At 45.7% G+C, this 27,718-nt stretch overlaps 1 protein-coding gene across 5 annotated transcripts in view; it reads left to right on the top strand.

Moving 5' to 3' along the window:
- Lrrk1 (leucine-rich repeat kinase 1) overlaps positions 1–27,718 on the top strand; it is a 129,597-nt gene that overhangs the window by 64,291 nt on the left and 37,588 nt on the right. For 4 of the 5 annotated variants that reach the window (XR_391340.4, NM_146191.3, XM_006540839.4 and 1 more), the window contains 6 exons: positions 15,164–15,390; positions 16,819–16,946; positions 17,043–17,206; positions 18,521–18,658; positions 21,284–21,396; positions 23,113–23,189. Coding sequence is in view for 3 of the 5 variants with exons in the window: in NM_146191.3 (NP_666303.3) it covers positions 15,164–15,390; positions 16,819–16,946; positions 17,043–17,206; positions 18,521–18,658; positions 21,284–21,396; positions 23,113–23,189 (847 nt within the window). In the remaining 2 variants the exon portion in view is untranslated. Of the gene's footprint in view, positions 1–15,163; positions 15,391–16,818; positions 16,947–17,042; positions 17,207–18,520; positions 18,659–21,283; positions 21,397–23,112; positions 23,190–26,153; positions 26,678–27,718 lie in introns of those variants that run through there. The other variant, XM_006540840.4, reaches the window with a different exon arrangement.

Here is a 27,718-nt window from a genome sequence, read left to right as displayed (position 1 = left end):
CTCTGAAGTGCTGGGATTGCAAGCATTCACTGCTATGCCCATCTGTAGTAGGGATTGTTTTAATGTCATTTCTGCCCCTCTGGAAACTTCAGCTAACACAGGCAGAACAGCCATGGGTTGAACAGCACTGGTTCTGAGGCTGCCAGGGCCCACATCTGCTGGCTGACTAGGAAGTGCTGAGATGCTCTTATTTTTCCACAGACAGCGTCTGGCTCCGTGGACCTTGTTAAGTAAGGAAGGTCACAGAAGCCAAACACATGATCAGATCTGCTCAGATACACTTTTCCAACAATGGAAGTGAAGCCAAGTCAGATCTGGCAAAGCCATTTCCCTGGTTCTTGGTATCTAACTTAAACTGCCAGATTCTTGTCTACTGAGAGCCACATTCTCAGTGGACAGCTGGACTGTGTTGTGCTGTATTGTTATGAGAGAAAAAAATAAAACCCAACTTGTTGCTTCGATACCTAGAAAAGAGAACTCAGAAACACCAGGAGACGCTGAGCTGGCTTCTGGAACCTTAGCTGTGCATGCATCCTTGGGCAACAGTCTATGCCAGAGGGCTTGCTGGGCCGTTTGCAGGATTGGACATCAACGGGGACTGAAATTTATTTTGACACAGCTCAGTGGGGAAATCATTTCCTCTTTCAGATCTCTCAGCTAAGTAAAGAAAGAGAGCCGTTTAGATCTTGCCATTCATACTCATCTTTGGATTGTCCCTGGCTTGCATAGTTTAACCGTTGGTGACCCACCAGCCTGTCTCCGTGTTGGAGCTGAACAGCAAGTTGTCTGTGCTGAATGAAGCAGGTCTTTGCCTTCGTGACCTGGGTGGGTGTTTCTATCTTCAGACTGCACAGGAAAGGCCTGAGGCATTCAGGGAGGCCTGGGCCTCTGCCTCTGATGGCCTGTGAGAGCTGCCAATTGCCCCAGCTGCTTATACCTCCAGCTCATAGTTTGGTTTGGTTTGGTTTGGTTTGGTTTGGTTTGGTTTGGTTTGGTTTGGTTTGTTTAAGGAATAGATAAGGCTTTGGGGGAACTTCCTAGGTAAGGCCTTGCACTTGTTGCAAGGGATTTTCTTCAAGAATTATAAGTAATTGGGATGTAGAACATTCATGTATACATTGTGGCCATCTTAGTTCCTTGAACCTGTGAGTTCAGTTTCCTGTGACAGAGGCAGAAATTAGGTTTCCTGGATTTAAGTCTCAGGATGAGGGAGGCTCCAAAGGGGTCGAGGCAGTGCTGTCAAGATCCTGGGTTCCCACAGCCTGGCCTGTTCACCTCCTACTCATGTGAAAGGAAGAGAAAGTTCTCTGCTACCCTCAGAGAGTCACAGAGCAAAGTCAGGCACCTTCTGTCCATTGTGATTTTCCTGGTCTTGTTACATTACAGCGTTCACTCATTACCAATGGCTCTACTTCTCATGGTTTCAATTATTCAGTCAATTTGGTCCAAAAATATTAAATGAAAACTTCTAGATAAAACTATTCTTAAGTCTTAGATTGTATGCCATTCCAGGAATCATGATGGAATCTTATACTTCCAATCCATCCCATCCCGTGCCAGCTATGAAGCACCTCCTTGTCCAGTGCTTCCATGCTGGAGTTTATACCTGACCAATAGTCACTCAGCCACTATCTAAGCACCCAGACGGACTCTCAGGGTCTGCTGGGGCTCATGCTTAAGTTGTTCATCCTTATGTTGCTTATAGTGTGGCCCACACACCTGAGAGGAAATGCCAATAGTTCAGATGCACACCAACGAATTTTGAGAGAATGACAAGGCTCTCTTGACTTCTGTTGACAACTTTTTGCTATTATTCTATTATTTGTTTTTGTTGTTGATCTCTTACTAAGTGCAGCGTACATTAAACTTATATAATTGGCACAGATACATAGGAAAGAGCATAGCATGTTTAGAGCTTGGTACTAGCCGTAGTTCAAGCATCCCTGGGGTCTCGGGACATCTCCCCATGGATGAGGAAGGACAAATATGTTCCTCACAGGTATAATTTTCTCTAGTCTTCACAGACTGACTCCTTCCAGTAGGTGTCCTGTAGGACATGATACAGTTGGAGCTGACCTGCAGAGCAAGACCTCTTACAGAGGTTTCCATCCACAAACTGCAACCTCTTCTGGCCCAATAAATTGTTACAGATATATAGTTGCATAAAACAGGTACACAAACCGAACATTTACTGGTAATAAAGCATAAAGAACTTAATTTTTAAAACAATTCTTTGATATATAATTTACCAGTTATTAGGGATGAAAGCAAATTTGCATACCAATGAGGTAGTTGTGTGTGCTTATTTTTACAGAAAGAATTAAATCTCAGCTGAAAATCTGATGCTACAGGAACTTAAAGCATTGTCAGTATTGTTCAGAGGTGGCTGTTTTGATCACACACACACATCAGTGCCTAAAACCACCACATCACATAAATATGTAGTATGAGGTAGCAGAACTGTGATTAGAGCCATCTCAGAAAGTGCAAGAAATTCTGTTACAATCCCCAGCTGAAGCTCATTGAATGATTTTTTTTTAATGAAACTTGTCAGCAAATCAAATTACAGTTTCTGCAACAAAACATCTCAGCACAATACAGTGTAAATGTATTCTTATTGTCCTTACGTGAGAAACAGCAGCTGCAAACTCTTTGAAGTTGTTGTTCTCCTTAATTAAACCATCACGTGTCTATAAGAACAGAATATCTGTATATGTAGTAAAAAAAAGTGTTGCATTTCTTAACACCATAGCTCAGGTCCAGGCTGCAGTGGTTTTGGAACCTGTGTTAGCAATGCTGGCACAGTGCCAGTGCCTGTGCTGTGTGCTGCCATCTGAGACTGCTGTGAAGTCACATGACACCACAGGCGTGAGTTCTGCTGGAAACAGCTCAGGTTCAAGACACCGTTGATCTGAAGCTGTCTTTCAGTCATGAGGCATTCAAAAAAGCCTTTTACCATTGCCAAAGGTTTGTGACTCCCCCGCATTCGGGCTCATAGCCCCACATAGGCTAACAAGCTACAGTTTAAGAAGCTTGGATATAAAGTGGTAGTTGAGTTTGTTACTCATATTTAATTAAGAGCAGAGAAAATGATTGGTAAACCAGACACGCAGAAAACTGTCACTTGATCTTACATGGAAACCTGGAAAATTCAGAAAGGAAGGATAAGAGAGCAAGTGAGAAACATCAGTAATATTGGGACTGCGGGGATGTAGCCCAACCGTTTAGTTTAGTCACGGTGCAGGCAAACTACAGACAAGCTAGAACTAAGCCTGAGAAACGCATCAGAACTACCCACCATCCATCTATCTCATCAATATTAGAGGTACTCATTGATTATAAAAATCAGGGAGATGGTTGGTGTTTCCAAGTGTTAAACGTGTACTTCCAAATAGAGAGATGTATAACTGGATACAACATGAATGCATTTAAACAGTAAAGTTATTTATAATAAAGGGCATTTTTTAAATGAACCTATTTTTAAAGGTCACTAAAGTGGGTGAAGGTCATTCCTGAATTCCCACCAATTGAGAGGCTGGGGCAGGAGAATTGAGCCTAGGAGTTCCAGAACAGCTAGGCAACAGAGGGAGACACCCTCTCAACAAAACACAGCAATAAAAAGCAAAGCAACCAGAAAGTTTAAATCCAGAATAGGTCATCACTCTCTGTGACTGATCCCTTCTCATCAGTTGGAGTTGGCTTTAACCCAGCCAGTGTCTGTGAGTCGCCTCCTGTGACTGGGACTCCAAATTGCCTGGCTACGATTTCACCTCTGTGGTCACCTTGGTTACAGATTCCACTAGATACGAACAAGAGAAACAGGCAGTGAATTCATATGTGAGCAGACCCAAGACAGCAAACCACTGCAGGAGAACATACACAAACCTAGTAGCAATTACGAAAAACCAACGCAACTTAAAGCACGGTCACCCACCTTTTAAATGATCAAACATAAACAGAAATGCTCAGTGAGACATTTGGCAGGGCCCAGAGCAGTGGGCCCATCATCACATGCCGGGACTGCAGATCGGTTCCACGTGTACAAAAGTGTTTGGCATCACATGCAAAGACTAGTTAAAAAAAATTTCTCCCAGGGAATTATTCTGGTTTCAGTATTTCATTTCTGAAATCTATCCATAGAACATCATTCAAAAGGTATGTATAGTGACTATCACAACAGCCAAATCCTGATATGTATAAGAAGGAAAATTGAGGAGCACTCCAAGTGTCCAGTAGCAGGGAGAAGAGTCCCTGCCTCCTCAACACTCGCTACACTGCTTTGTGTCTCCAAGTTACTCTGTAAACATCAGCTCCACACAACATCCTCAGGTATGTCCTCCTTAATTCACCATATGGGCTCACACCCTCATTTTCTCTCAAAACTTCCTGTCTGCCGTATTCTTAACATCTAGAGTTGACTCTTTGGATAACATTCCTGTTGATGCCAACTCCTACCTGACCAGAAGCTTCCTGAAAGCGGCACCCCTGACTGCCTTTCCTCACTCCATCTTTGCCATTCAGTATAGATTCTAAACAGGATTGGTAGATGGTCAGATGGATGGATGGATGGATGGATGGATGGATGGATGGATATATGGATGGATGGATGGATGGATGGATAGATAGATAGATAGATAGATAGATAGATAGATGGATGGGTGGATGGGTAGGTGGATGGATGGGTGGATGGATGGATGGATGGATGAGTGGATGGATGGATGGATGGATGGATGGATAGATATATGGATGGATGAGTGGATGGATGGATGGATGGATGGATATATGGATGGATGAGTGGATGGATGGATGGATGGATGGATGGATGGATGCATGGATGGATGGATGGATGGATGGATCATTGGATGCATGAGTGAATGAATAGGTGGTCAGATGAATGGTTATATGGGTAGGGAGTGGATGATGGATGGAAGGACAGATGGATATATGGATGAATGATTGGGTGGATGGGTGGATACTTCAAATTATATCCCTTCTGTTTATAAGCGATATCATAGTTTAAATGTACTTTGCAAAATATTCTGCTTTAATCTCTCACAAAAGTGTGGGGCAGAAATCTTGCTTTTACTTAAAAATTGAGGAGCCTGGGAGGGGGAGGGGGGTCTCTCAGTAATAAGCTGCAGATCTTTGCTAACTACACACAGATTTTTCATGTCTGGCCTTTCCTCTTTCTCAACTAAGTGTTAACAAAGCAGTGGTGGGAGGTTTCTTATAAATTTCCTATATTTTAAAAGAATAACTAAAATAGTACAAGAAAGAAAGGGCATTGATTGGGAGCACCCTGTAACTTTTTAAGAACTTTAGGGGCTCAGTGTAGACTGTATCAGCCATGCAAGAAGCCTTGGGTTCTATCATCGGGGTGGAAAACAAGAGAGTTGGTGTAGAGAGAACCTGGCTTCCCTAAGAAGTGTCTAGCATTCATCTGACTTAAGAGTAGCTCTATGATCCCTTTCCTCCATAATCAACTGGGGTTGGCAGGGTCTGAGTTACCGCTGTGCTGATTTTCTGGAGAGACATTAATTGGCTCTAGGACTGAAATATTTGAGTTTGGTTTAACTGCAGTCTATTTTTAAATATGTTATAGCAGCTTTTACATCCATGAACACACATGCAATTGACCTGGAATTTTAATGGCTCTTACAGAATCCCTAGTTTTGACTCATAAAATGAAGCGAGCAGCTGTAGCAACGATCATTTACACAACTCGGGGACTGTTTGTTCTTTGAACTTCTTACTTGAGAACAATTTATATTGAATTAGGAACTTGTGGGAATGGTTCTTTAGTTATTTCGCCTGGATCCATCATTTCCCACTTACTTTTATTGTGTCACGTTGGGGACTTTTTTTTTTCCTTTTGGTAAATAAGTCTTGTATTTCAGTGTAGTCAGGGGCCTCTTAGCTCTGGCTAACAATAAAATCTCCCATATTTTAGACAATGGTTTTTACACTGGCTTTTCTACTGCTATTTTTACTCCTAGGTTATTAAGTATTGGGCTATTTTCTTTTTAAAATATCTTTTATTCATCTTTACCAATTCCATGCACATAGATGATTTGTCTTGATTGTATGCACCCCGACTCCTCCACCTCCCACTTCCCCTGAACACCCCCACACACCTCCACACACTGTAACCCACTGAGCCCCTGATCTTGTTGGATTGGTCTCGTAAAGGTAGCCATGGTGTTAGTGAGGTCATGGATGCAAATACAGTGTTATATCTAAAGACAGCATTTCATAGCATCTATCTCCACCCCTACATTACATTTATTTCTGCCCCTTTTCACTATACTCCCTAAACTTGCAGTGGGGGATGGTATCAGTTTTCCATTTAGGGCTGAGCATTTAACACCCACCTACCCTCAGAACTTTTGTCAGCTTCCCACTGCAGAAAAGGCATCTCTGACCTATGGTGTAACCCTAAATGTTTACAGGGGCCTTTAGCAAACCAGCAATAGAAGATCCTATGAGCCTTTGACCAGCCATGAGCTTTTGACCATGTTTGAAGATGTAACTTCTTCCCTGATCCGACTCCGCCACGGAGCCAGACTCAGTTCCCACAGGAGAGTGAGCATGTTTGGTTTTAAGTCATCGGTGATGATCAACTTCACTGCTTTTTGAGAGATGCTCAGTTTGACCTTCTTGATCACACTCCTGCTTCCCTTCATCTCCGTTTTCCTTGTTAGCCTCTCTGCCTTTGCTTTTCTGCTCTCTTTCACTCTGTGCTGAGTGAGCACAGAACACTATGGTGTTTCCACTTTTCCCTCTTGTTACTGATCAGAGCTGTGGGCTCTCCAGTCATTGCTAGGTTTTTGTTGTCCTAAGTTTCTATACTGTTGTTGTGTGTTGTGGTTTTTTTTTTTCTTCTCCTCTCCCCACCCCACATTATTTAAAGGGGAGATTCAATGTCCAAATAACTGGCCACTGTTTAATCCTCTTCTCCTGGGTGATCATAGGTGTGAGCTACGTAGTTGGGAAAGGGATGAGATGTGTTTTTCCAAGTTTCTTCCCCTTCATATCTCCAAATTTAACCAATTGATGAGAAGGTTTCTGTGTGAAATACAACTTATTCTCTGGCCTCTGCCCTTTAGTGACCTCCTCCAATTACGTGACAGATAGCTTTATAAATCCCCCGATGGTTCTTTGCATAGTTCATCTTTCATGGTCTACTGTCATTTTTATCAGCACTTTCATTGATTTTTTTTTCTGCTATCTCTTTTGCCTTGTGTCAGGACATAAGGATTTAACTTCATTGTAATTTTTTATTGTAATAATTTACCTTTTATCACTGCCTGTCTTAGGTATCTTTGGATGACTCTCAGCTTTTCCATAGCCCTATAAGGATACGGATGTAGTAGAGAAGGAGAAATATTGAACACTGGACACATAAACTATAGTCCTGAGTCTGCTGTAGAACCAGGTCACCTCTGGAGTTCTTTCTGTGCAGGTTGTAGCAGCCTTGCAGGAATGCTGAGAATAGTCAGTTGAAAGTGCTCATAAGAAGTGCTGTCATCTGATGGTAGCTCAACCTCTGGACTGTTCACCTACACTCAGGTCTCAATTGTGCTTGCATTAGTCACAGCTCCTCTGATAGCACAACCAGTGGAATAATTGGGTAAATAACATAAATGGAAAAATGGATATGTAGAGAAATTTTAATCCAGCATCATGGCTGCTCTGGTAAGGGATCATATCCAAAAATTTAGGTCTGTGAGATTCAACTGGAATGTAGACATACCACACACCTTTAATCCCTTTATCTAGAATATAGACACACCCGCAGTACACACGCCTTTAAGATAAAATTGTTTGTAGAAGGAAGCATCCATGTTTGAAAGTGATATGCAACTGAGGGGCAGACAAAGTGATGAATCAGAGAAAGATTTCACAAAAGAGTCAGAGATAGGAAGCATCTAACTCCCATGAGAACAGCACAGAACAGAGAATCAGGGAGAGAGGGTCAGTTGGCTGGCTGGCAGTCAGTACAGTGACTGCAGGACAGTTCCTGAGTTCTCCAGTTCAATGCAGGTCAGCAGAGGCAGTTGAAGCTAGAGAATAAGAAGGAACCAGAAGGGTAGAACAAATTGCCAGAGTTATTTTGAGGCAAGCAGAGCAATTCAGTGTGAAGCTGAGGGAAACCAGATTGAATCAGTCAGCTTAGAGAGGAGTTTGAGCCAGGATTGCTGTGTTGAACCAGCCAGTCAGAGTTTGGAAAGAACTAGAAAGGGTGAGCTTATTCAGCAGTAAGCCTCTGAAACAACAATTACATCTGGTGAATAAAGGTTACTTTTACAGGCTAGATGGATATAGATGATAAATAAATAATAATGATTAATGGACAGATGGATGGATAGATGGACAGATATGAGATAGATAGATAGATAGATAGATAGATAGATAGATAGATAGATAGAGGAGACTTGCTAGGGGAGTTTGTGTAACTGTAGAGACTTAACAGCCCCTTGGTTCTTTCTTTGAGATGGAGGCTATGGATGCTAATAACATGCCTAGTGGTAGACCAATGGGAAGGCCTGAGAACCTAGAGGACCATCAGTGAAAAGCCCCCATGCTTGGATTTCTATTGTCAATGAGGACAAGGGGAATGTCTCAGGCAGAAAGAAAATGACTTCTGCTGTTCAGTCCTGTCTCAGCTGGCTGCTGGAATGGCACCTGCCCATGTTGAGGGCAGATACTCTAAACCCACTGATCTCCTTTAGACCCTCACAGACAACAACCAGGCATGCCCTCCCAGGTCTCCAGGGATTTCTTCATGAAGTCCATACCTACAATTAACCTTCACGTACCTGAAAAGAACAGACAACTGTAGCTTATTGGTTTTTTTATACGCCATTAAACTTGGATTTAAAAGTTATAATTTTGTTTTTAACATTTTTCAATCATCTGGTTTCTGTGGTAATGTCTATTCTACTTTATATGATTGGCAGCTAAACACTATTAAGTCTGACACTCACAAAATATTTTAGCAGACATGTTTCATCAGAACTGATACTATTTTTTTCTCTCATTCAGTCATTGAAATAACTGAGTAAGCCTCTCAAGATTAGGAAAAACCCCTCCTCCCTCTCCTGATCTCTCCTTTCCCTGATTTCTGAAGTAGATATTCTCAAGTCTTTCTTGGACTTCCTTATACACCACAGATCTTCCCTGACTGGGTGGCTGATTTTAGGTCACTTTATTACCTGCTGATCTTGCTTTCTCATCTACTCTCTTGGCAGGTGCCCTTTGGTTTTAAAGAATCCATTCCTTCCTTTTGCTTTCCACAAGGGTGTTATTTATAAGTCTTTTCTAGAGTATTTTATTCCGTGTGTGCATGTGTGTGTGTGCACGCGTGGTGCACATATGTACACACACACACACACACACACACACACACACACCTCACAGCACATGTTAAAGGATTGGTTCTCTCTTCCTACCATGTATGTCTTATGGATAGAACCTAGTTGTTGGTGTCTGTTAATGGAATGATCTGGATTCTCTGTTTTTTTACTCCTTTTCATTAATTAGCTTTCCTTTACTATATCAGAATACCCAAGAAAAATCAAGTAATATGGAAGAAAGTTTTCTTTATCTCAAGGTTTCAGAAGTCTCAGGCCATGATCAGTTGTCCTCACTGCCTTGGGCCTGTTGCTTGGCACCAGGGTGAGAATGTGCAGCAAGGGGCCCATTTGAGTCCTGGCTGGGAATCGAAAGAAAGAAACCAGAAGAGAAGAGACTGTGTCCAGATATCTTCCTTTAAGGGTATGCCCCTGAGGACCAGAAGACTTCCCACAAAGTCCCATTTCCTCCCCTGCCCCATACTCCCCAATAAGACACTGGCGACAAGGCCTTTGCCGCTAGACTGCAAGGCTATTCCAGATCTGAACCACAGACTGGCTTTGCCTGACTGGTTAGCATCCTGTGATGGTTTTGTCTGGCCTCTGATTGCCACTTGGAAAAGAAGCTAGAACTTTTTGAGATTAAAAAGTTCGAGATTAAAAAGAGTTACACACTGTACTGGCTAGTTTTGTGTCAACTTGACACAAGCTGGAGTTATCACAGAGAAAGGAGCTTCAGTTGAGGAAATGCCTCCATGAGATACAACTCTAAGGCATTTTCTCAATTAGTGATCAAGGGGGAAAGGCCCCTTGTGGGTGGGACCATCTCTGGGCTGGTAGTCTTGGGTTCTGTAAGAGAGCAGACTGAGCAAGCCAGTAAAGAACATCCCTCCATGGCCTCTGCATCAGCTCCTGCTTCCTGACCTGCTTGAGTTCCAGTCCTGACTTCCTTTAGTGATGAACAGCAGTATGGAAGTGTAAGCTGAATAAACCCTTTCCTCCCCAACTTGCTTCTTGGTCATGATATCTGTGCAGGAATAGAAACCCTGACTAAGACACACAACAAGAAAAGAGATAGAGAAAGAAACAAAATAAAAAGAAAAGCAACCCCCAGAGATGTTGGGACATAGGCAAAGCAGCTTGAGAGAGTAGACAGAGAGCAGCTTGGACTCCATCTAACTCTTCACAGTACTGCAAAAATAAAACCCTCCGGAGAATGCATTTGGATGGACTAGATATCTTTAGCAAGAGTAGGCACCTATCAAAACAGACATAGTTGCAAAAAAACACATTTGTATAAAAGTTAGCACATATATGACCGAGATTATGCCATGCTGGACTCAAAGTCCTGTGGCATTCTAATCAAGGACAATAACCAGTCGTCATCTCCTAGTGCTTCCATAACCAAAGCATGGGTAGCTTTAGATAAATATTCAGAAGCCCCAAATTGAAGAGAAGCCATCTTCAGCCATCATCTGAGAACCTCTGCTGAGCTAAGAAAGCTTGGGGGTTGCTGTGGTCCAAGGGCCAACATACAATTCCAGAGTATTCTGTGTTTTCCTCCATTTTAACATGTGTCCTGACTGAACAAACTGCCTCTCGGTGTGTTATGTCCCACCACACTGAACAGTGGTCTGTCCCGCCAAGGGGTTTATAGTCTCTAGGAGTTATGGTTCCGACTCAGCTGTGAGTCCAGTAGACAGACCTGTCAGGAACGGTGGATTGGGGATGGGGAGGCAGAGCTATGAATTCTGCCCTAAGGGTCAGCAGATAAGAAACAAGGGCTCCACTTCACCAGGCTTACCACCTGACCCAGGGCCTGCTACCCTACCAGGCCAGGCTCTTAGCTACCAGTCCTTTTCTGTGACTGTTCTAGACTTGTTCTTCTGCGCTCTCAGTGGAGTCTTTTTTGGGTTTTGGGTTTTGGTTTTTGGTTCTTTTGGTTTTTTTTTTTTTTTTTTTTTTTTTTTTTTTTTTTGGTTTGTTTTAAGACAGGGTTTCTCTGTTTAGCCCTGACTGTCCTGGAACTCACTTTGTGGACCAGGCTGGCCTCGAACTCAGAAATCCTCCTGCCTCTGCCTCCCAAGCGCTGGGATTAAAGGTGTGCGCCATCACGCCCGGCTTCTCAGTGGAGTCTTAAAGCTAAGCTAAAACCACTGGAGAGTCCAGCCCTCCTTTGAATAATTTTTTTCTTCTTTAGCCAGTGACATAAAAATAAAAGTGTAGGCCAGCTAGAAGATGGCTCAGTAGGTGTAAGGAGATCGCCTCTGAGCCTGAAAACTTGAGTTCCATCCTCAGGACCCACATGGCAGAGGAAGAGAGCCAATCCCTTCACATTGTCCTCTGACCTCCATGGGTGCTGTGGTGTGGCATGCTCATACAGATATACACAAACACACACGGAGTAAATAAAATATAGTGAAAATTAACACACAGAGTAAATAAAATATAGTGAAAATTAATACACAGAGTAAATAAAATATAGTGAAAATTATTTGGGGGTGGGGGAAGGTGACACCTTTGTGGCCAGTAGCTTCTAGAATATGCAAGGCAGATAATGCATCTGTATTGCAGCCTCCACCCCCAGATCAGAAGGGCTTTCTCTATAAGACTCTTTGCCTATGGCCCAACATACATGCACAACCCTTTTTTGTTCTTTATAAAAAAAAACTTTTAATCTTATTGTTACTAATGTGTGTCTGTCTATTGTCTGTACAAAGGTGTGTATGTGATGGAGTGTGTATAGAATGTTTGTGTGATGTATGTATGGAGATCTGAAGATAACTTTGGGGGATCAGTAGAAGGAGCCATTTGATTCCTGGATGAGAACTGTAAAAAGGAGAGGAGAGCTTGTGTCCCAATATGACCGGAATACTTCCTGCTGAGAGGCCTGGCCGTTGTCTTTTTCCACCTTAACTTGGGTTCTGGGACTCAAACTCAGGTCCCCAGACTTGCAGGGCAAACCCCATTTCCTCACTGAGCCTCTCCCCAGCTTCCCACTTAACCCCTGAACACTGTAAGTTCCAACCATCACCTTGGAAAACAGCTTTCTAAGCCTTCCCTTGCTGCCTCTGGGGCGGATGGTGCTGCCTGTGTGCTTTCTCCCATTTGGCCGGCGTCTGAAAGGCTTGGAGACAAACACCAGGACATTTTCCATCTGTGTTGGGCCTGTTCAGTTCGTGAGACCTGATGGCTGGGCTGTTCAGCACTCAGTGCCAGCTGCCTTTGATCTTTCGGTTCAGCCCTCTGGGACAGGGTTATGCAATGGCTGGCTGTGCTCCCTCGGAGCTTGGTTTGTGGTAATTTTGCCCAGACTAACACAAACAAGCAGTGAGCGCTGTAGGCTTGCTGAACCTGTTTCTGTCAAGTGTGTGGATATCGTTGTCATTTGATGTTTTTTGTCTACTCTCGGTGGCACCCTGTAAATACTTAAGTACTCTGGGTGCCCGTGCACCGAAAATAATAAAACGCATCAGTCCAAATTCCCAATGTATGCCAAGACCAGGTGGAAAGCTTCCGTGTTCATCTACAGTCTGCCCCATCTTTCCCAGCATGCATCGTGCCGCATGCTCGTCTGTCGTCCTATCTTCAGACTTTGACCGCTTCTCTCTGGGCTTGAGTTGATCAGATTTCAGTTGTAAAGAAACGTGTGGCAGTGAGCCCTAGAAAGAGCGTTAAGAACTGGCAGTGCAGATTGCATTCCTCTGTCCTTAGGGTCTAGTGAGGTTAGTGGTACACACCACACTCTTGGTGTGGCTGGTTTCCTTCTACCAGAATGACCCCTGTGAAGGAAGCCTCTGCACCAGCCCCTGCTACCAACCCCTGCCCTGCTTGAGTTCCTGTCCCGACTTCCTTAGATGAACAGGGATGTGAAAGTGAAGGCCAAATAAACCCTTTCTCCCAAGTTGCTTCGGCCCTGGTGTTTCGTCACAGCAATAGAAACCCTTACTAGGACGCATGTCATGATACAACATTCGGAAATGGTTCAGTAAAGAGTGAAGAATTTTGGTTTTATTTTCGAATGTTTTAGTGTGTGTGTGGAGGAGTGCATATGATGAACACAGGTGCCCTCGGAGCCAGAAGCATAGGATTCCCTCAACGCTAGAGTTACAGGCAACTGTGAGCCACCCAACAGCAGGAAGGACTAGGGGTCACACTCAGCAAGTGCTTAACCAGAGAGCCATCTCCCCAGCCAGCCCCAAGAGGGTGTGTTTTTGTGTGTAGAAAGGTGCTGGGAGACATCCCTGGTGATGCTGCTTTGACAGCAGGTAACTCTAGGTCTGTGGGGTCCATTAGGTCCTAGTTCAACTCTTGGCAAACTTTAGATTTTTCTGGACTTAAGTGTTTAGAGTAAGTGGGAAACGTCAGTCATTAGAAAGGAAAAAAGCCGCCAGGGAAATTGAGTGACTTATCTAACACAATTGCCAGAGGCTAGGACTCCTCTCTCTGGATCTTAGTTGTTCATCCTTCTTCATCTACACAAATGAAGAGGGAGATAAAGACTGGAGGAGAACTTTCTGTTGGAAGGGCGGTAAGGCACAGGATTTGGCTAAGGGAGCACAGCACCACCTTGTGGCCAGATATGATCACAGCCGCTGCCAATTGCCAAGGCCAGCTTAACCAAGATTGCTGGTAGCTTTCTCACAGTTCCTGTGGTTCTTACACGTTCCCATTTGTGAAACATTCATTTTTGTCTATATTCTGGCCCTGTAATTTTCTGTTATGAATTTTCTTTGGATATACAAGCCAAAAGAAACAGATTTCTTCTCCCCAGAAACCCAGTTGAGTCTCAGATTCTTTGATATCCCTGAAGAAAACCTTAGTCTTATGTATTAAACCAGGACCCATTTGCTGCCTGGCAATAGCAGATCACTGGGATTTCTGACTTCCTCTTGTGGAAAAAAAATAAGGAACATGTTCTGGGTGTGCCACAGCAAGAAGGTTGGGCTGTGGTTTGCATGTGGCAGAGACTCAGGGCACAGAGGAGTTGATAAGTCTCAGAACAAAACCAAGGGAAGGTTTTACTGTGTCTTCAATGGAGGTTATTGTTCATGGAAATTGGAGACATCGCTGGAAGTAAGAATTCCTGTATATCTCTGTAGGGGCCATAATACTTAGCTTTCTCAGGTTGACCTGAACTGAAAGCAGGGCCAAAAGTTAGGGAAGCTGTCTGTTACTAATATAGTCCTGGGCTGACTGTTACAGAGGAAATTGGTGAGCTCATTAGGTTGTTACGGAGATAACAATGTTTATCTTGCTTCCTGGGCTATTTGCTAAGGGGCATGGTTTCCTTGCTGTGAGGTGTGGACCAGAGTTCTGGATTTCCGATTGGTGGTGTCCAAAGTGTGGCCTGGCACAGCGCCAGGTGGCTGAAGACAGTGGCTGCCCAGATCACACAAAGTGACTCAAGAACAGAGATCTCAGAGCCACATTTAGGACTCGGCCTTCTCCCTGCCTGAGAAGAGGATAGCCAAGCCTCGGGGGGGGGGGGGGGCTCCTTTGGACCCAAAAGCCATTGCTGCTTCCCTGCACCCCAGTGTGCGGCTCCTAAGGGTTGGCTCTGAGCCCATGGATACCCTCTGGGGGTGACGAGGAGCCATGAGCAGACGATTTGTACAGAGTACACTCGCTACTTCCTGGTGCCAGCTACCATGGTGGAAGCTGGGAAGGCAAGGTAGACATGGCCCCAGTTTCTCAGGATAGGGATCCAGCTGGAGTGGGTACACAGCCTCACTTGAGCCTTTACTCCAGGCCCACCTTGGGCTTAGACTCACCAAATTTAGGTGCTGTTCCTTGCTATCCAACCCCAGGCACTTCGTGTGAAATGGTCCCATCTGAAGTTGCCCTGGGTGGACCTGGACTGGCTCCTAGACATCTCCTGCCAGATCACAGAGCTTGACCTGTCTGCCAACTGCCTGCCTTCGCTCCCTTCCATCATCCCTTGGGGACTCATCAATCTAAAGAAGCTGAATCTCTCAAACAACCAGCTGGGGGAGCTGCCCTGCGTGCAGTCCTCCGACGAAATCATCTGCTCCAGGTGGGCCCAGGGGCGTGGTCAAGGCCCTCTGTGCCCACCCGTCACAGTCACCTTCCCGTCAGAGGGTCCTGGGTTGAATTTTATGTTTTGGAAAACTAGCTATTAGCAGTAGTAAAAGGACTGCTCGCTCACAAGAGCACAGCCATCAAGATCTCTGACCCCTTAGGAGCCAGAGAAGTCTGAACAGATGGTCTAGGCTAAGATCATGCATAGCCGCATGAGGCTGTTTGTTCAAAGTACCCGACTGGTCCTGCTCAGAATCAGAGGGCAGTGGCTAGAGGCTTCCTGGGCTGGTAGAAGGGTTTACCCCACCAGAAATGGCTGGGCGGGCCTGAGGAAAGGATCAATACGGGAATGTGGCAGCACATGGACACTGGTGCTGCCTGTCTTTCCTAGAGCCCTGAGCCCTGAGGTGGCCCAGGAAGGGAAGGACATCTATCAATTACTTTTCTCATTGTTGTGACTAAATACCCTGATGACTTAAAGAAGGAAGGGTTTATTCTGACTCACAGTTTGAAGGAGCCATTTTAATGTGGTGGGAAAGGCATGACTGAAGGCTCAGAAGGGAGCTGGTCATACTACATCTGTAGTTGGGAAGCAGAGAGAGATGGCTGCTTCTTGGTACTCAGCCTAGGACCCCCAACCCATGGGATGGTGTCACACATGTTCAGTGCCTTCCTGTCTCAATTCACCCGATCTGAATGGTCCCTCACAGACATGCCCAGAAGGGTTTGACAATCATGACGGACCATCAGAGGTCTGTACTTAGATTTTAGGATTGGTAGCCACCAGACTTCATTGCAGAAAGGACTTGAGCTGATTGCCACAGCTAAGGCTGAGGCTGGCAAGATTACCCAGTGGGTAGAGGTGCTTGCTGTCAAGTCTGGTGGCCTGGAACCTACATACTGGCAAGGAAAAACTGACTCCTGAAAGTTGTGCTCTGACCTCCAAGGGGGTGCCAGGGCACACTGGTGTAAGTTTTAAAAGAAACTGGAGATTTAAATGTTGTAAGAGGCAAGAATGTTGGTAAGAGCTTGAGGTTAGTCCTTGAATCTCATAAATGAGTTTTACAAACTGATAAATGTAAAGAGCATGGGCCATCTGCATTAGGTTCCTTAGCCTGGGTCAAATGAACAGATTTGCAAGCCCTTAAAGGTTGCATTCCTGATGCAGAGCCTCTGGGTACTGCTTGCTTTTGTTCGGGCAAAGATGTTAATTCCAGGATGTTCAGAAGACCACCCGAAAGAACCCACCAAAGTCAGATTCCATTGTGGTAACAGTTAACCAAATGAGTAAAAAGACCTCAAAGGATCCCGCTCATTTTTTTAAACTGTGTGTGCAGAGAGAACGCACACACCTTGTCTAGTGAGAGATCGTAAGCGCTGCTGTCGCTCTTCTGGCTCCTGACTCCCTTCTCTCTGGCCCCAGGTTACTTGAAATTGACATCTCCAGCAACAAACTGTCTCACCTCCCTCCTGGATTCCTGCACCTCTCAAAACTTCAAAAGCTGACTGCTTCCAAAAACTACCTGGAGCGGCTGTTTGAAGAAGAAAACGGTATGCATCTCTGTCAATGACCCCATGTCGTTGGCCACTCTCTCACTGGTTGGGACTGGGATATGTTTGACCACGCACACTCTTTTCACCCCACAGCCACTAACTGGATCGGCCTGCGGAAGCTGCAAGAACTCGATCTAGCTGACAACAGGCTGACAGAGCTCCCTGTCCAATTTATGCACTCCTTCAAGTCTCTCACCTCTCTGAATGTCTCCAGGAACAACCTGAAGAGCTTCCCGGATCCCTGGTCCTGCCCTTTGGTTTGTATCCTGAAAGCCACAGCCGAGTTTGTATGCCGCTCTCTACATCCTCACGTCTTCTCCTGTTCCTCTACATTGTAGCTGAGGAGAGAGGTCCACAGTTTCAGTCAGGCTGTCACCCTGTAAGCCAGTTAGCCTAAGGGACACACAGTAGCTGCTACAACGTTTTGTAAAGCACGGGATGATGGCACAAGGGATGGAAGATAGCTCACTTTGGTAAAGGGCCTGCCACACAAGCATGAGTTTGACCCCCAAGAATCCACACACAGTAAAAGCTGAGTGTGGGTCTGGAAAGATGTCTGAGTGGGTAAAGCGGTTGCCATGCACACATAAGGACCTGTAGTTGGGTCCCCAGCCCCCATTTAAATGCTATGCAGACATGGTGGTCAAATGTAAGCCCAGCACCCAAAGCAGGACTCCTAGGGTGAGCTAGCTAGTGAGACCAACCATGTTTCCCAGCTCTGAGTTCAAGCGAGAGATCTGGTCTTAGTAACTGAGGTGGAGAACAACAGAGGAAGAGGCCTAATGTCAACCTCTGGCCTCCACAAGCACACATGTGAGCATGTATACATACGTACATACATGTCACAAACTTAAAAAAAAAAACAGGCATGGCAACACTTGCCTGTAATCCCAGCACTGAGAGGTGGGGGTAGGAGAGTCCCTGGTTGGCTGGTCAGACACCCAACATTAACCTGTGGTCTCCACATGCTCGCAAACGCACACATGCACGCATATGCACACATGCACTCATACGCACACATGCAAACCCAGATATACGCATGCATACCAACACAAATGCCAAAAGGGGTGCGGTTCTCAAGAGCACTAAAGAAGTGAGAAGAAGCAGGGGCCTGTATCCAGAGCTCTGCAGACTAAATGAGGTTTTTGTTTCTTGGGAATCTGGCTGGTTGAAACGGATGAATGACATAAGGAATATTTGTGCTTTGTTTCTGTTGGTTTCAAACCAAAGACTAAGCATTTCTAGTTTGGCCGCGTCCTTGGGGAAAGCAGTTGACTCCCGAGAGCGTGGCTCTGAATCGGTCCGTTATTTCCCAGGACAATGGACCGGATGGTGATCAAGGGAAGACGATGAGGCACGTTTGTCTCCCCTAGGAAACTCTCTCCCTGCTCCTGCAGGACAGGACAACACAGCAGACAGAGAATTGGAAGCCTTCTTCCTCACTCTGCACTGTGGTCACAGAGCCCTGTCCCAGTAGCCTCACTTCTGACATCAGATTTACAAACAGACTTCTGGGCAGCTCTACACTCACAAATCTACTTACCACTCTCCCCCTCCCCTCAAACTCCTAGAAATGTTGTAAAGCCTCCAAAAATGCCCTGGAATCGCTGCCAGACAAAATGGCTGTCTTTTGGAAAAGCCACCTTCGGGATGCAGATTTCTCTGAGAACTCTCTGAAAGAGGTGCCCCTGGGATTGTTCCAGCTTGACGTGAGTCCAATGGCACTTCATTTCTCACTGTCCACCGTGGTAAGAAAAAGCACTCTGGACCCTGGGGAACCTATGTGCTTTTTCCGAGTTTGTGAGACACATAAGTAGAAAAAGTGAAGGGTTAGTTGAGCCATCAAAGACATGCGGTCTTGAGCCAAGTTAGAGGAAGGAGAATAGTCACCAGGAAACAGCTGTGCCAGGGAAGGGCTTGTTTGCCTGCCTTAGTCAGCTTTTCATTACCTCTCATTCATAATAAAAACCCAGAGACAACCAGTGTGAAAACGCCTTGCCTTGGCACAAGGTTTGGGAAGTATCAGTCCGTATACAACCCACCATGTTGGTTTTAGTGCTTTGGGGCCTGTGGTGGGGAAGTGCACCATGGGAGAGCAAAGCTGTTCACTTCACAGCCAAGACCTGAACTAACAGGGAAACAGAAGAGATGTGGCCCCAATATCCTCCTCGTGGGCACACCAGCAGTGAGCAGAACACCTCTCCCAGGCCCCAGCTCTAAAAGGTTCCACCACCTACCAGTAACTCTGAGAGCCAGAGTGCCCAGCTTTACTGTTCCTTTAACATATGGACCTTTTAGAGAACTTCCTCATCAAAAATAATGACCCTCAGGACTTCACTCACGGTGGCACGTTTGTTTTGTTTTTGGCTGTAGTGGAGAATTAACCTAGAGTCTCACATACAGTCCGTAAGTGCCCAACCTCTGAGCTCCAGCCCCAGTCAAAACTCTGACGCTTGCCAGAGATGGACTCCATCTGGCCTCCAGAGATTCCCACGGAGCGCCACCACTCTAAGGAGAGACTTTGTGTCCTGAGCACTGGACCACTGCCTTCTAAGAGTCTTCAGGCAGGCTGTAAGACCCTGTGAGACCCAGAGCAAGGGATTGCTAACTGTTCACCAAAAGCATTAGGGCACTCCCTGTAGGGCCTGGTGGTGACTCACAGACCACATTGCCTGGGAAATGAGACCATGTTTAAACACCCAGGTGCAGCCCCTAGCAATCGCAGACAAGCTGCTCAGATCATCCAGAAGGCCAAAAGACAGCAAGCATCCCTTCAACATGCGTATCGCAGAAAAGAAGGGCTATCAAGTCATAGGCTCCCCTAAGCAAGCATGGGACGAAGGAAGAAACCCACTTGTATTCATGGCTAGGTGAAATTAAAGCGCTGTTGAATGAGAACCCTTGTCACTGGTGCCCACAGTGGCTAACTGGCCACGCCTTCTTACCATTTTACCACTTCCCTATTCTGAGGCTATCCCTCACACCAGCGCCTCGCAGTATAGCTTAGCCAGCAAAGAGGGATGGAGACGCGTTGAATCTCAACACTATGTTCTGTAAAATTCCTGTTTTCCCCTGGTCTCTTTCTTCATATTGGGAACTGAGCAGAGGTCTTCACATCCCAGCCCAGGCCCTGGGCTAATCACTCGGGGAAGCTTTTATAGAAATGCAGAGGGTGGCAACCATTCTGGCCATGGTGACTCATGGCATCAACAAGGGAAACCGAAACACACAGGGGGCTTAATGCGGTACAGCTATGTGGTGGGTCTCTTGGGCCACATAGATTGTAGGTGGATCTGTGTTCATGTCACCAAGAAAAGTGAAGGTGTGTCTCTGCTGCTCTCATTAAGGAAAGACATCTTCCAAGGGAATAGCCCCACCCCCACCCCGTAGGCCTGCATACAGCAAAGCGTGTGGATGAATTGTGTGTGTGGAGATCCCAAGGGGTCCAAACTGTACAACTGAGGTCACTCAGTGGGCCTGAATACGGCAAGGCACACAGGGATGAGTTCCCTATGTGCGGACCCCAGGGAGCCCATCCTCGGCTTCTGAGGACATGTGGCTAAGGCAGATCAGGTCACCCATTGTCTTGTCTCTCTGGGCACCGCCCAAGGAGGAAGTACCCAGTGGTGCTCTGTGTACTCCAGGCAGACACCACTAACCACGACTCTTAAGAATCTTTGGTCTCAGACCCTGATATAGCTGTCTCCTGTGAGGCTTTGCCAGTACCTGGCAAATACAGAAGTGGATACTCACAGTCATCTATTGGATGGAACACAGGGCCCCCAATGGAGGAGCTAGAGAAAGTACCCAAGAGCTGAAGGGGCCTGCAATCCTATGGGTGAAACAACAATATGAACTAACCAGTACCCCCAGAGCACGTGTCTCTAGCTGCATATGTAGCAGAAGATGGCCTAGTCGGCCATCATTGGGAAGAGAGGACCCTTGGTCTAGCAAACCTTATATGCCCTAGTACAGGGGAAAGCCAGGGCCAAGAAGTGGGAGTGAGTGGGTAGGGGAGCAGTGCGTGGGTGGGGGATGTTTAGGAAACTTTTGGGATAGCATTTGAAATGTAAATGAAGAAAATATACAAGAAAAAAAAAAGAATCTTTGGTCTCAGGCCTTTATAGTCCCTCTAGTCTACAGTTCTCATTGACCTTGAGGAAAAGTCTAAATGCATTGTTCATCTCTGCTTGAGAGGATCTGGGGAGTTTCCTAAGTAGAAGTAGGCTGGGATTGTTTGGCTGTACATTGACAGGGAGCCTGCCAACCGTCATGACAACTTTTCCCTTTCCATGTGTAACATCATCTTTCCCCCTCTCTCCTCCCTCTTTCAGGCCCTCATGTTCTTGAGGTTACAGGGAAACCAGCTGTTGTCGCTGCCACCTCAAGAGAAGTGGACCTGCACCCAACTCAAGACCCTGGACCTCTCCAGAAACCAGCTCGGCAAGTAAGCAGTGGGCCTCTTTACCTCTGGTGTATATAGAACCACAGATGATATGTGTTGGACAGCACCAGAGCCAAGCTGCTGTATCCCACTTAGGGTGGATGAAATACTCCTATAAAACAGTTGCTCAGCAATATGAAGGCTGCAGATCTGAGACCAGGGTGCCTCCTGAGACCTCCCTCCTTGACTTGTTAAAGATCAAGGCTGTTATGGGGCTTGCCTTTAATTCTAGCACTCAGGAGGCAGATCAGGTGGATCTCTGAGTTCAAGGCCAGCCTGGTCTACAGATGGAGTTCTAGGACAGCCAGGGCTACACAGAGGAATCCTGTCCTAAAAAACAAACAAGAAAGTGGCCATCCACATATATCTCCATGATCTTTCTCTTTACGGTTGTTGTTGTTGTTGTTGTTGTTGTTGTTGTTGTTGTTGTTGTTTGGACACCATCTATATTAGAGTAGGGAGCATTCTAAAGAGCTCATGCCAACATAACCACTTTCTTAAAGACCCTAATTCATGAATGACCTTATTCAGAAATGCTTGGAATCAGAAGGTTTTCAAATTTTAGATGTCTCTGGGATTTTTGAAGTATTTGGATGTATCCCGGACATCCCGAGATGGGACCCAAAGCTAAATACAGACTAGTGTGTGTGTGTCACAGGCCCCCAACAGCATTTTTAGCATGCCTGAGTTTTAACTGTGACATGGCTCTGAGGTCAGGTCTGGAATGTTCTCCTTTGAACACCACACCAGCACTCACAGGGTTAGTCTTTGGGAGGCATCTGGATTCTAAACTTTTGGATTAAGGGTACTACTGTGTGACTACTATTCTCCTGGGGAGAAAAGACCAAACATGTTTCCCTGTATGGGACACTTGATGACAGAGCACAGATACAGTCCCACCAAGTCTGGCTTGAAGAAGTGACGACTGTGTTGGGGTTACTTTCGGGACTCAGGGTGAGTCAGAGGCACCCCAAGCATAGGTGCCAACCCACAAAAGCTGCATCCTGCCTACCTTAGCTCCACCCATAGTCAACTCTTACCCAGCAACGGGGGTTCCTTGTATAGCCTGCAGGGATTGAGGGTTTGTGAATGATAGAATTTTCCCAAGCTTCCTGAGACGTAGGAGTTTCTCTTTTCCCTCCAGGAAGAGGGAATAGGTACACCACAGAGTATTCCAATACGTATTCCCAGCTCCAAAATCCTGAGAGAAGGATTCCAGGCGACATCATACAGCCCTCGAGCGGGACCTTCCAGCTGTAATTGTTGCAGACTCCTGAACATCCTGTCTCTCACTTCAGCCTAGACTAGAAGTCTATAAATTCTTTACCAGCTACTAATGTGTTCATAGGTGGAATAAAATGTATCCATCCAATGATAGATGAATGGGTTGAAAATGAGCCCTGGAGAGCCCTGCCCCTTGGGGTCACTGGCTGATGGTTACTCTGTAATCGCTAAATAGAACACATACCCAAAGCACCTGCTTGAAGCTAGAAAGCCTGAGAATGTGATAATGACTGTGACCACTAGATTATCCTTCCTAATGGCTTCTTCCAGAAGGCCCCCGAGTTCCCTCATACAAACTGCAGGAAGGCCCAAGCACATGCTGATAGAATTTACTGCCTTCTCTGTGGTTCTATGTGATGTAGTCAGAGCTAGTATACTCCAAGTCTTTGTCATGCTTGGCCTCAAATTTCTGAGTGTTCTCTTTCCCCTCCACAGAAATGAAGATGGGCTTAAAACAAAGAGGATCTCCCTGTTCACCACCAGAGGGCGCCAGCGTTCTGGAACTGAGACAGGTGTGTGCTGGGCTGGGGAGACCATGAGATCCTCCTGTCTTGTATCCAAGTCGTTATGTTGAGCTTTGCCTTTCCTTTCCCGGTTGAAATGTCAGAGATGTTCATGGTCAGCTGAAAGGTCTGTCAGTGTAAATGGTGACTGTTAACCGTGTGTGTGTGTGTGTGTGTGTGTGTGTGTGTGTGTGTCTGTGTGTGTCTGTGTGTGTGTGTGTGTGTGTGTGTCTGTGTGTCTGTGTGTGTCTGTGTCTGTGTCTGTGTGTGTGTGTCTGTGTGTGTGTGTGTGTCTGTGTGTGTGTGTGTGTGTGTGTGTGTGTGTGTGTGTGTGTCTGTGTGTGTGCGTGCCTATGGCCCTAACTCCCCATCTGGAGCCCAGCAATGCTAATAGCTAACTGCCTAAACTGTAGACACAGGAGTCTCAGTCCACACGTAAAGTAGGAAATGTCATCTATGTTGCATATGAGAAAACCAAGTGCAAAACGCAGATCAGAGACAATTGGCATTTGCATCACCTCAGACTGATAGTTGTTTGTGTTAACAACATAGAAAGTCCCCTCTGCTAAGAAATGTACAATTAGTTCTCGGGTGCAGTCATCCTGCTGAGCTATAGAACACGAGAGGTTTTCTTCCAGGCTATCCAGGGGGCACCCCAGCACCCACCATCCACCCCCTCTGCCCCCATTACCCCTGCATCTCCCTGGGTTCCACTAACCACTATTCTAGCCTCTACCTCTGTCAGATCAACTTTTGATCAAATCTGAGACTCTAAAGCCAACTACACCTTCAGAATGTCCATCGGGACAAGAGCATAAAACAAGGGCGAATGTGTAGGCCATTTTAAACAGACTAGCTCCCTTCTCTGCCTTGAAGGAGTGAATGTGAGCAGAACAGGTTCTGAGAGGTGAGGCTGAGAAATGCCACAGAGGCCAAGATGAGTTTGCAAGAAGTGAACGCCATAGGCCATACCCATGCTGCACTCTGTGGGCTGCAGTGTGTGTGTGTGTCTGTGTGTGCACATGCATACACGTGTTTACATGCATGTCTATATATGTATACACACAGTGAACTTCTTGATCAGTCATGTATGTAGGTTTAATATGAACAAGAAATACTGGTGGAAGAAAATTCAAAAATAGATATGAGTAAATGCAGTCTACCCTACAGTATCTGTGAAATCAACATCTGTGAGATCAAACAACTGCTGACAGGAAAGTCACATTCGTACCAAACCTGCACACTTTTCTCTAGTCCCTAAACAGCACAGTATAATAGCTGTTCCCGCAACATCCACAGGCTCAGACAACACAAGGTATCTAGAAACGATTTGAAGGCTAAGCAGGATGTGTGTGGGTTCTTGCATGGATTTTGGTGGCTGTTGTAGAGGGGGCATTCTGGAACCAGCTCCTCAGAGTTCCTGAGAGATAACTATGTACAAATTTAATATATGGCAAAGTAATTACAATGCCAAGCATATGACATTGTAATTTAGTAAAGAAGACTTGTTTTAGCAAATAGTGTTGGTGTGATCAGCTATGAGGGATCACAGTGCTAGTGACCCTGCCTGATGCAGGTGATAGCAATGCCCATGTGGACAGCAGGCTTGCATTTAAAAAATAAATAAATAACACTTTAGAAGACATGGGTGTAGTCTGGGGCTGGAAAAAAAAAACCTTTAAAAGCTGACTGGGAAATATTTTTCATTTTATTTTATTTGTATATATGGTCTCACACTTTAGCCTAGGCTAGCCTAGAAACTCACTCTGGAGTCTCAGTGTCAATTGTCCTGCCTCAGCCTCCCATGTGCTGAGATTATAGGTGGCCTAAATATTGGCTTTGCAAAAAACTAGCAAACTTTATTATGCAAAAGACATTACAGACAAAGGCTTAAAACAGACATTCTGAGAATCACTTCCCATAGAAATCACTGTGGCACAGATTGGCACACAAGTCCCTAATATGCCAAGAGTGCTTCTAATTTGTGTGTGTGTGTGTGTGTGTGTGTGTGTGTGTGGTCATGATAACCTCATAAGAAAAAAAATGGCAACAAAAAATAAAGTTTGGAAAAATAGATCCAAACATCCAGTAGACAGATGCAAATATATACTGTCATGCTAATAGGAAAGTGCAGTTTATGAATTTTCATAATAGGGCCTTTTTGTTTTGTTTTGTTTTGTTTTGTTTTCTGGATGCAAGTATAGGACCCAAGGCCCAAGGCACGCTAGGCAAGTAGCCCACTAAGCCATCCTTCAGCGAAGCTGGTCCCTCTATAGATGAAGGCCCCTCAGCCTTGGGAAGTTGAGTGCAGATATAGGGGATCTCACTTGGAAACAAAGAGAAACAAACACCATCTTCTCCCCAGTGCGAAGCAGGGCAGAGGACAGGGGCATGGGCTGGGAACAGTCGCTTGAGCCATTTGCTGGAGGCCAATTATGTGTGCCCTGCTTTCCACTCAAATATGTGGGATCTTTCTGGGGACCAAGGTGATGTAGGCACATCGCTTAGCGGGGTCAGCGGCAGCCTGGGGAAACTGCTGTATAGGAAGGTCAAGCTGCATAGCGAGAAAGCCATCGGAGTGAGCTGGCAGCCAGTCGAGGAAGGCACAACGTGAAAGGCTCCCTGGCAGAGAGAATCATGGCAGTGGCAGATGACAAAGGCCTCCTGAGTTCTCAATTGCATCTGGAATATTGAGGGCCACCCCTGAGTGAAAGGAGGGCACAGATGGGCTTGCCAGCGCTCTCCCACAGAAGCGTCCTTCTCCCAGGGCGGCTGACCCGGGGTAAAGAGTTATCTATAAAGGACGACTTGTTTGCAGATGGACAGTTAAATCCCAGGGTGGCTTACGTACATTCAGTCAGTCATGTTTGTTCAGTTGCCTTGTCCAAAAATAATTTGGATGATCGTTTTTACGGTAAAATTCAGACGAGTGGAGTCATAAATAACTTATGAATAAATAACAGTTCATAAATACCTCGGGCTGTCTTCTCTCCAACCGGTTTCCACAGTTTTCAGCAGTTGGCTGGGGTGTGACAGGTGTTGCCTCCATTCTGAGCTTATTCCCCTCATCCGTCACTTAAGGAGCCTTCATAAACACCAGGGTGAAACTTCAGACTTGGCCGGCTCCGTGGCCAGCTGCTCAGTGTTCCCTTGCTGGGCAAGAAAACACACCTTTCTCCCGTTAGCTGCCCTCCCAGGAAAACTGTGAAGTGGTTTCATTGAAAGGGGAAAGAAAGCACTTTTGAACATCTTTCTACAGGACACCATCTAGGACCAAGTCGCCTTGGCAGGCCTGCTGCTTTATTTCCACAGCTGCAGGGAATCCTACTAACAGCGCTGTGAGCTGGGTGGGGCTTCCTCAGTGCTCATCTGAGTAGGCTGGCCTCATCTCTCCTAGAACGTTCTCCTCCGAGGCCAGGTTACCCCATGACCATCAGTACTGCTGCTCCGTGGGTGGAGAGATGCCAGCGCTGAGGGAGGGAGGGAGGTGTATCTAGGTAAGCCAACATGATTTCAGCCCCTAAAAGAATGTTGCCTTCTCTATCCGCCACATAAAACAATGTTGCCTTCTCTATCCGCTACATCTTCCATGGCAGGCAGAGCATCCCAGCAGGAGACTTTGAGGGGACTTGGACTCCCTGATTCCCAGTGAGATATCCTGTCCACTCTCCTTGCTTGTCGGAGGAGGGGTGAGGGGAGGATAAAGGTTGCTCAGAGATCCTGCTGTAGCCTAAGCCGCTGAATGCCATTAATGTGCCTTTCCGGGTTCTGTGTGACATTCTTTCTCTGCACAAAGGCTCCGGTGCTGTGGAAACAGCAAGTGTGATGTGAGCTTAGTGGTAATCTCATAATTAGCCTCATGAATGAGCTTGCTTGAATACTAAAGAGTTGGTTGGTCTCTCAAGGAGTAGCATCTTAAGCAATGTTAGAAAACAAAAGGCAAACAAACAAAAAACCTTGGCGGCTAATATTTTTCTTTGTTGATTAGTTTGTTGATTAGTACAAGGGTAGTGCTATATATTTTAAAACAAAATGAGTAGTTGGCCTTCTAGTGAGTTCTTTCTCTAGACGTAACTAAGAGTTTATGTAACATGAATGCTTGTGTGTATGAACGTAGGTGCATGTGTGCCGTATGTGCATGCATGCATATAACATTCATAGGCTGGGGTAATACATGTGTGCATATCTGCAGACATTTTCTGTCACACCATTAAGCCTTTTTAGGGACATGGCTCTGCAGCTGGCTTTTCCAATTTCTCAGAAACCATCATGTTACATGTTACATGCATACATGCATACATGTGACCTTCACTGTGCTTTGTGTTTAGCAAATCCCCTGTGGACATGTAGCAACAAAGCATGTGTCACTCTCTCACGCCTGTGTGTTACTGCAAGCAGTTTGTCACTGTGTGTGTCACCATCTTTGCGTCTTTGTCACATGTGCATACAGGGAAGTCTGGAGATGAGCATTGTAGGTTTCCCCACATGTTCTCCAGACATTACAGCCATTTGTACCTCCATACTATGGTCGCCATTAC

This window comes from Mus musculus, chromosome 7 (assembly GCF_000001635.26).
Source record: "Mus musculus strain C57BL/6J chromosome 7, GRCm38.p6 C57BL/6J".
Taxonomy (NCBI): domain Eukaryota; kingdom Metazoa; phylum Chordata; class Mammalia; order Rodentia; family Muridae; genus Mus; species Mus musculus.
Note: the sequence above shows the minus strand (reverse complement) of the source record. Positions and strands in the feature narration are given on the sequence as shown.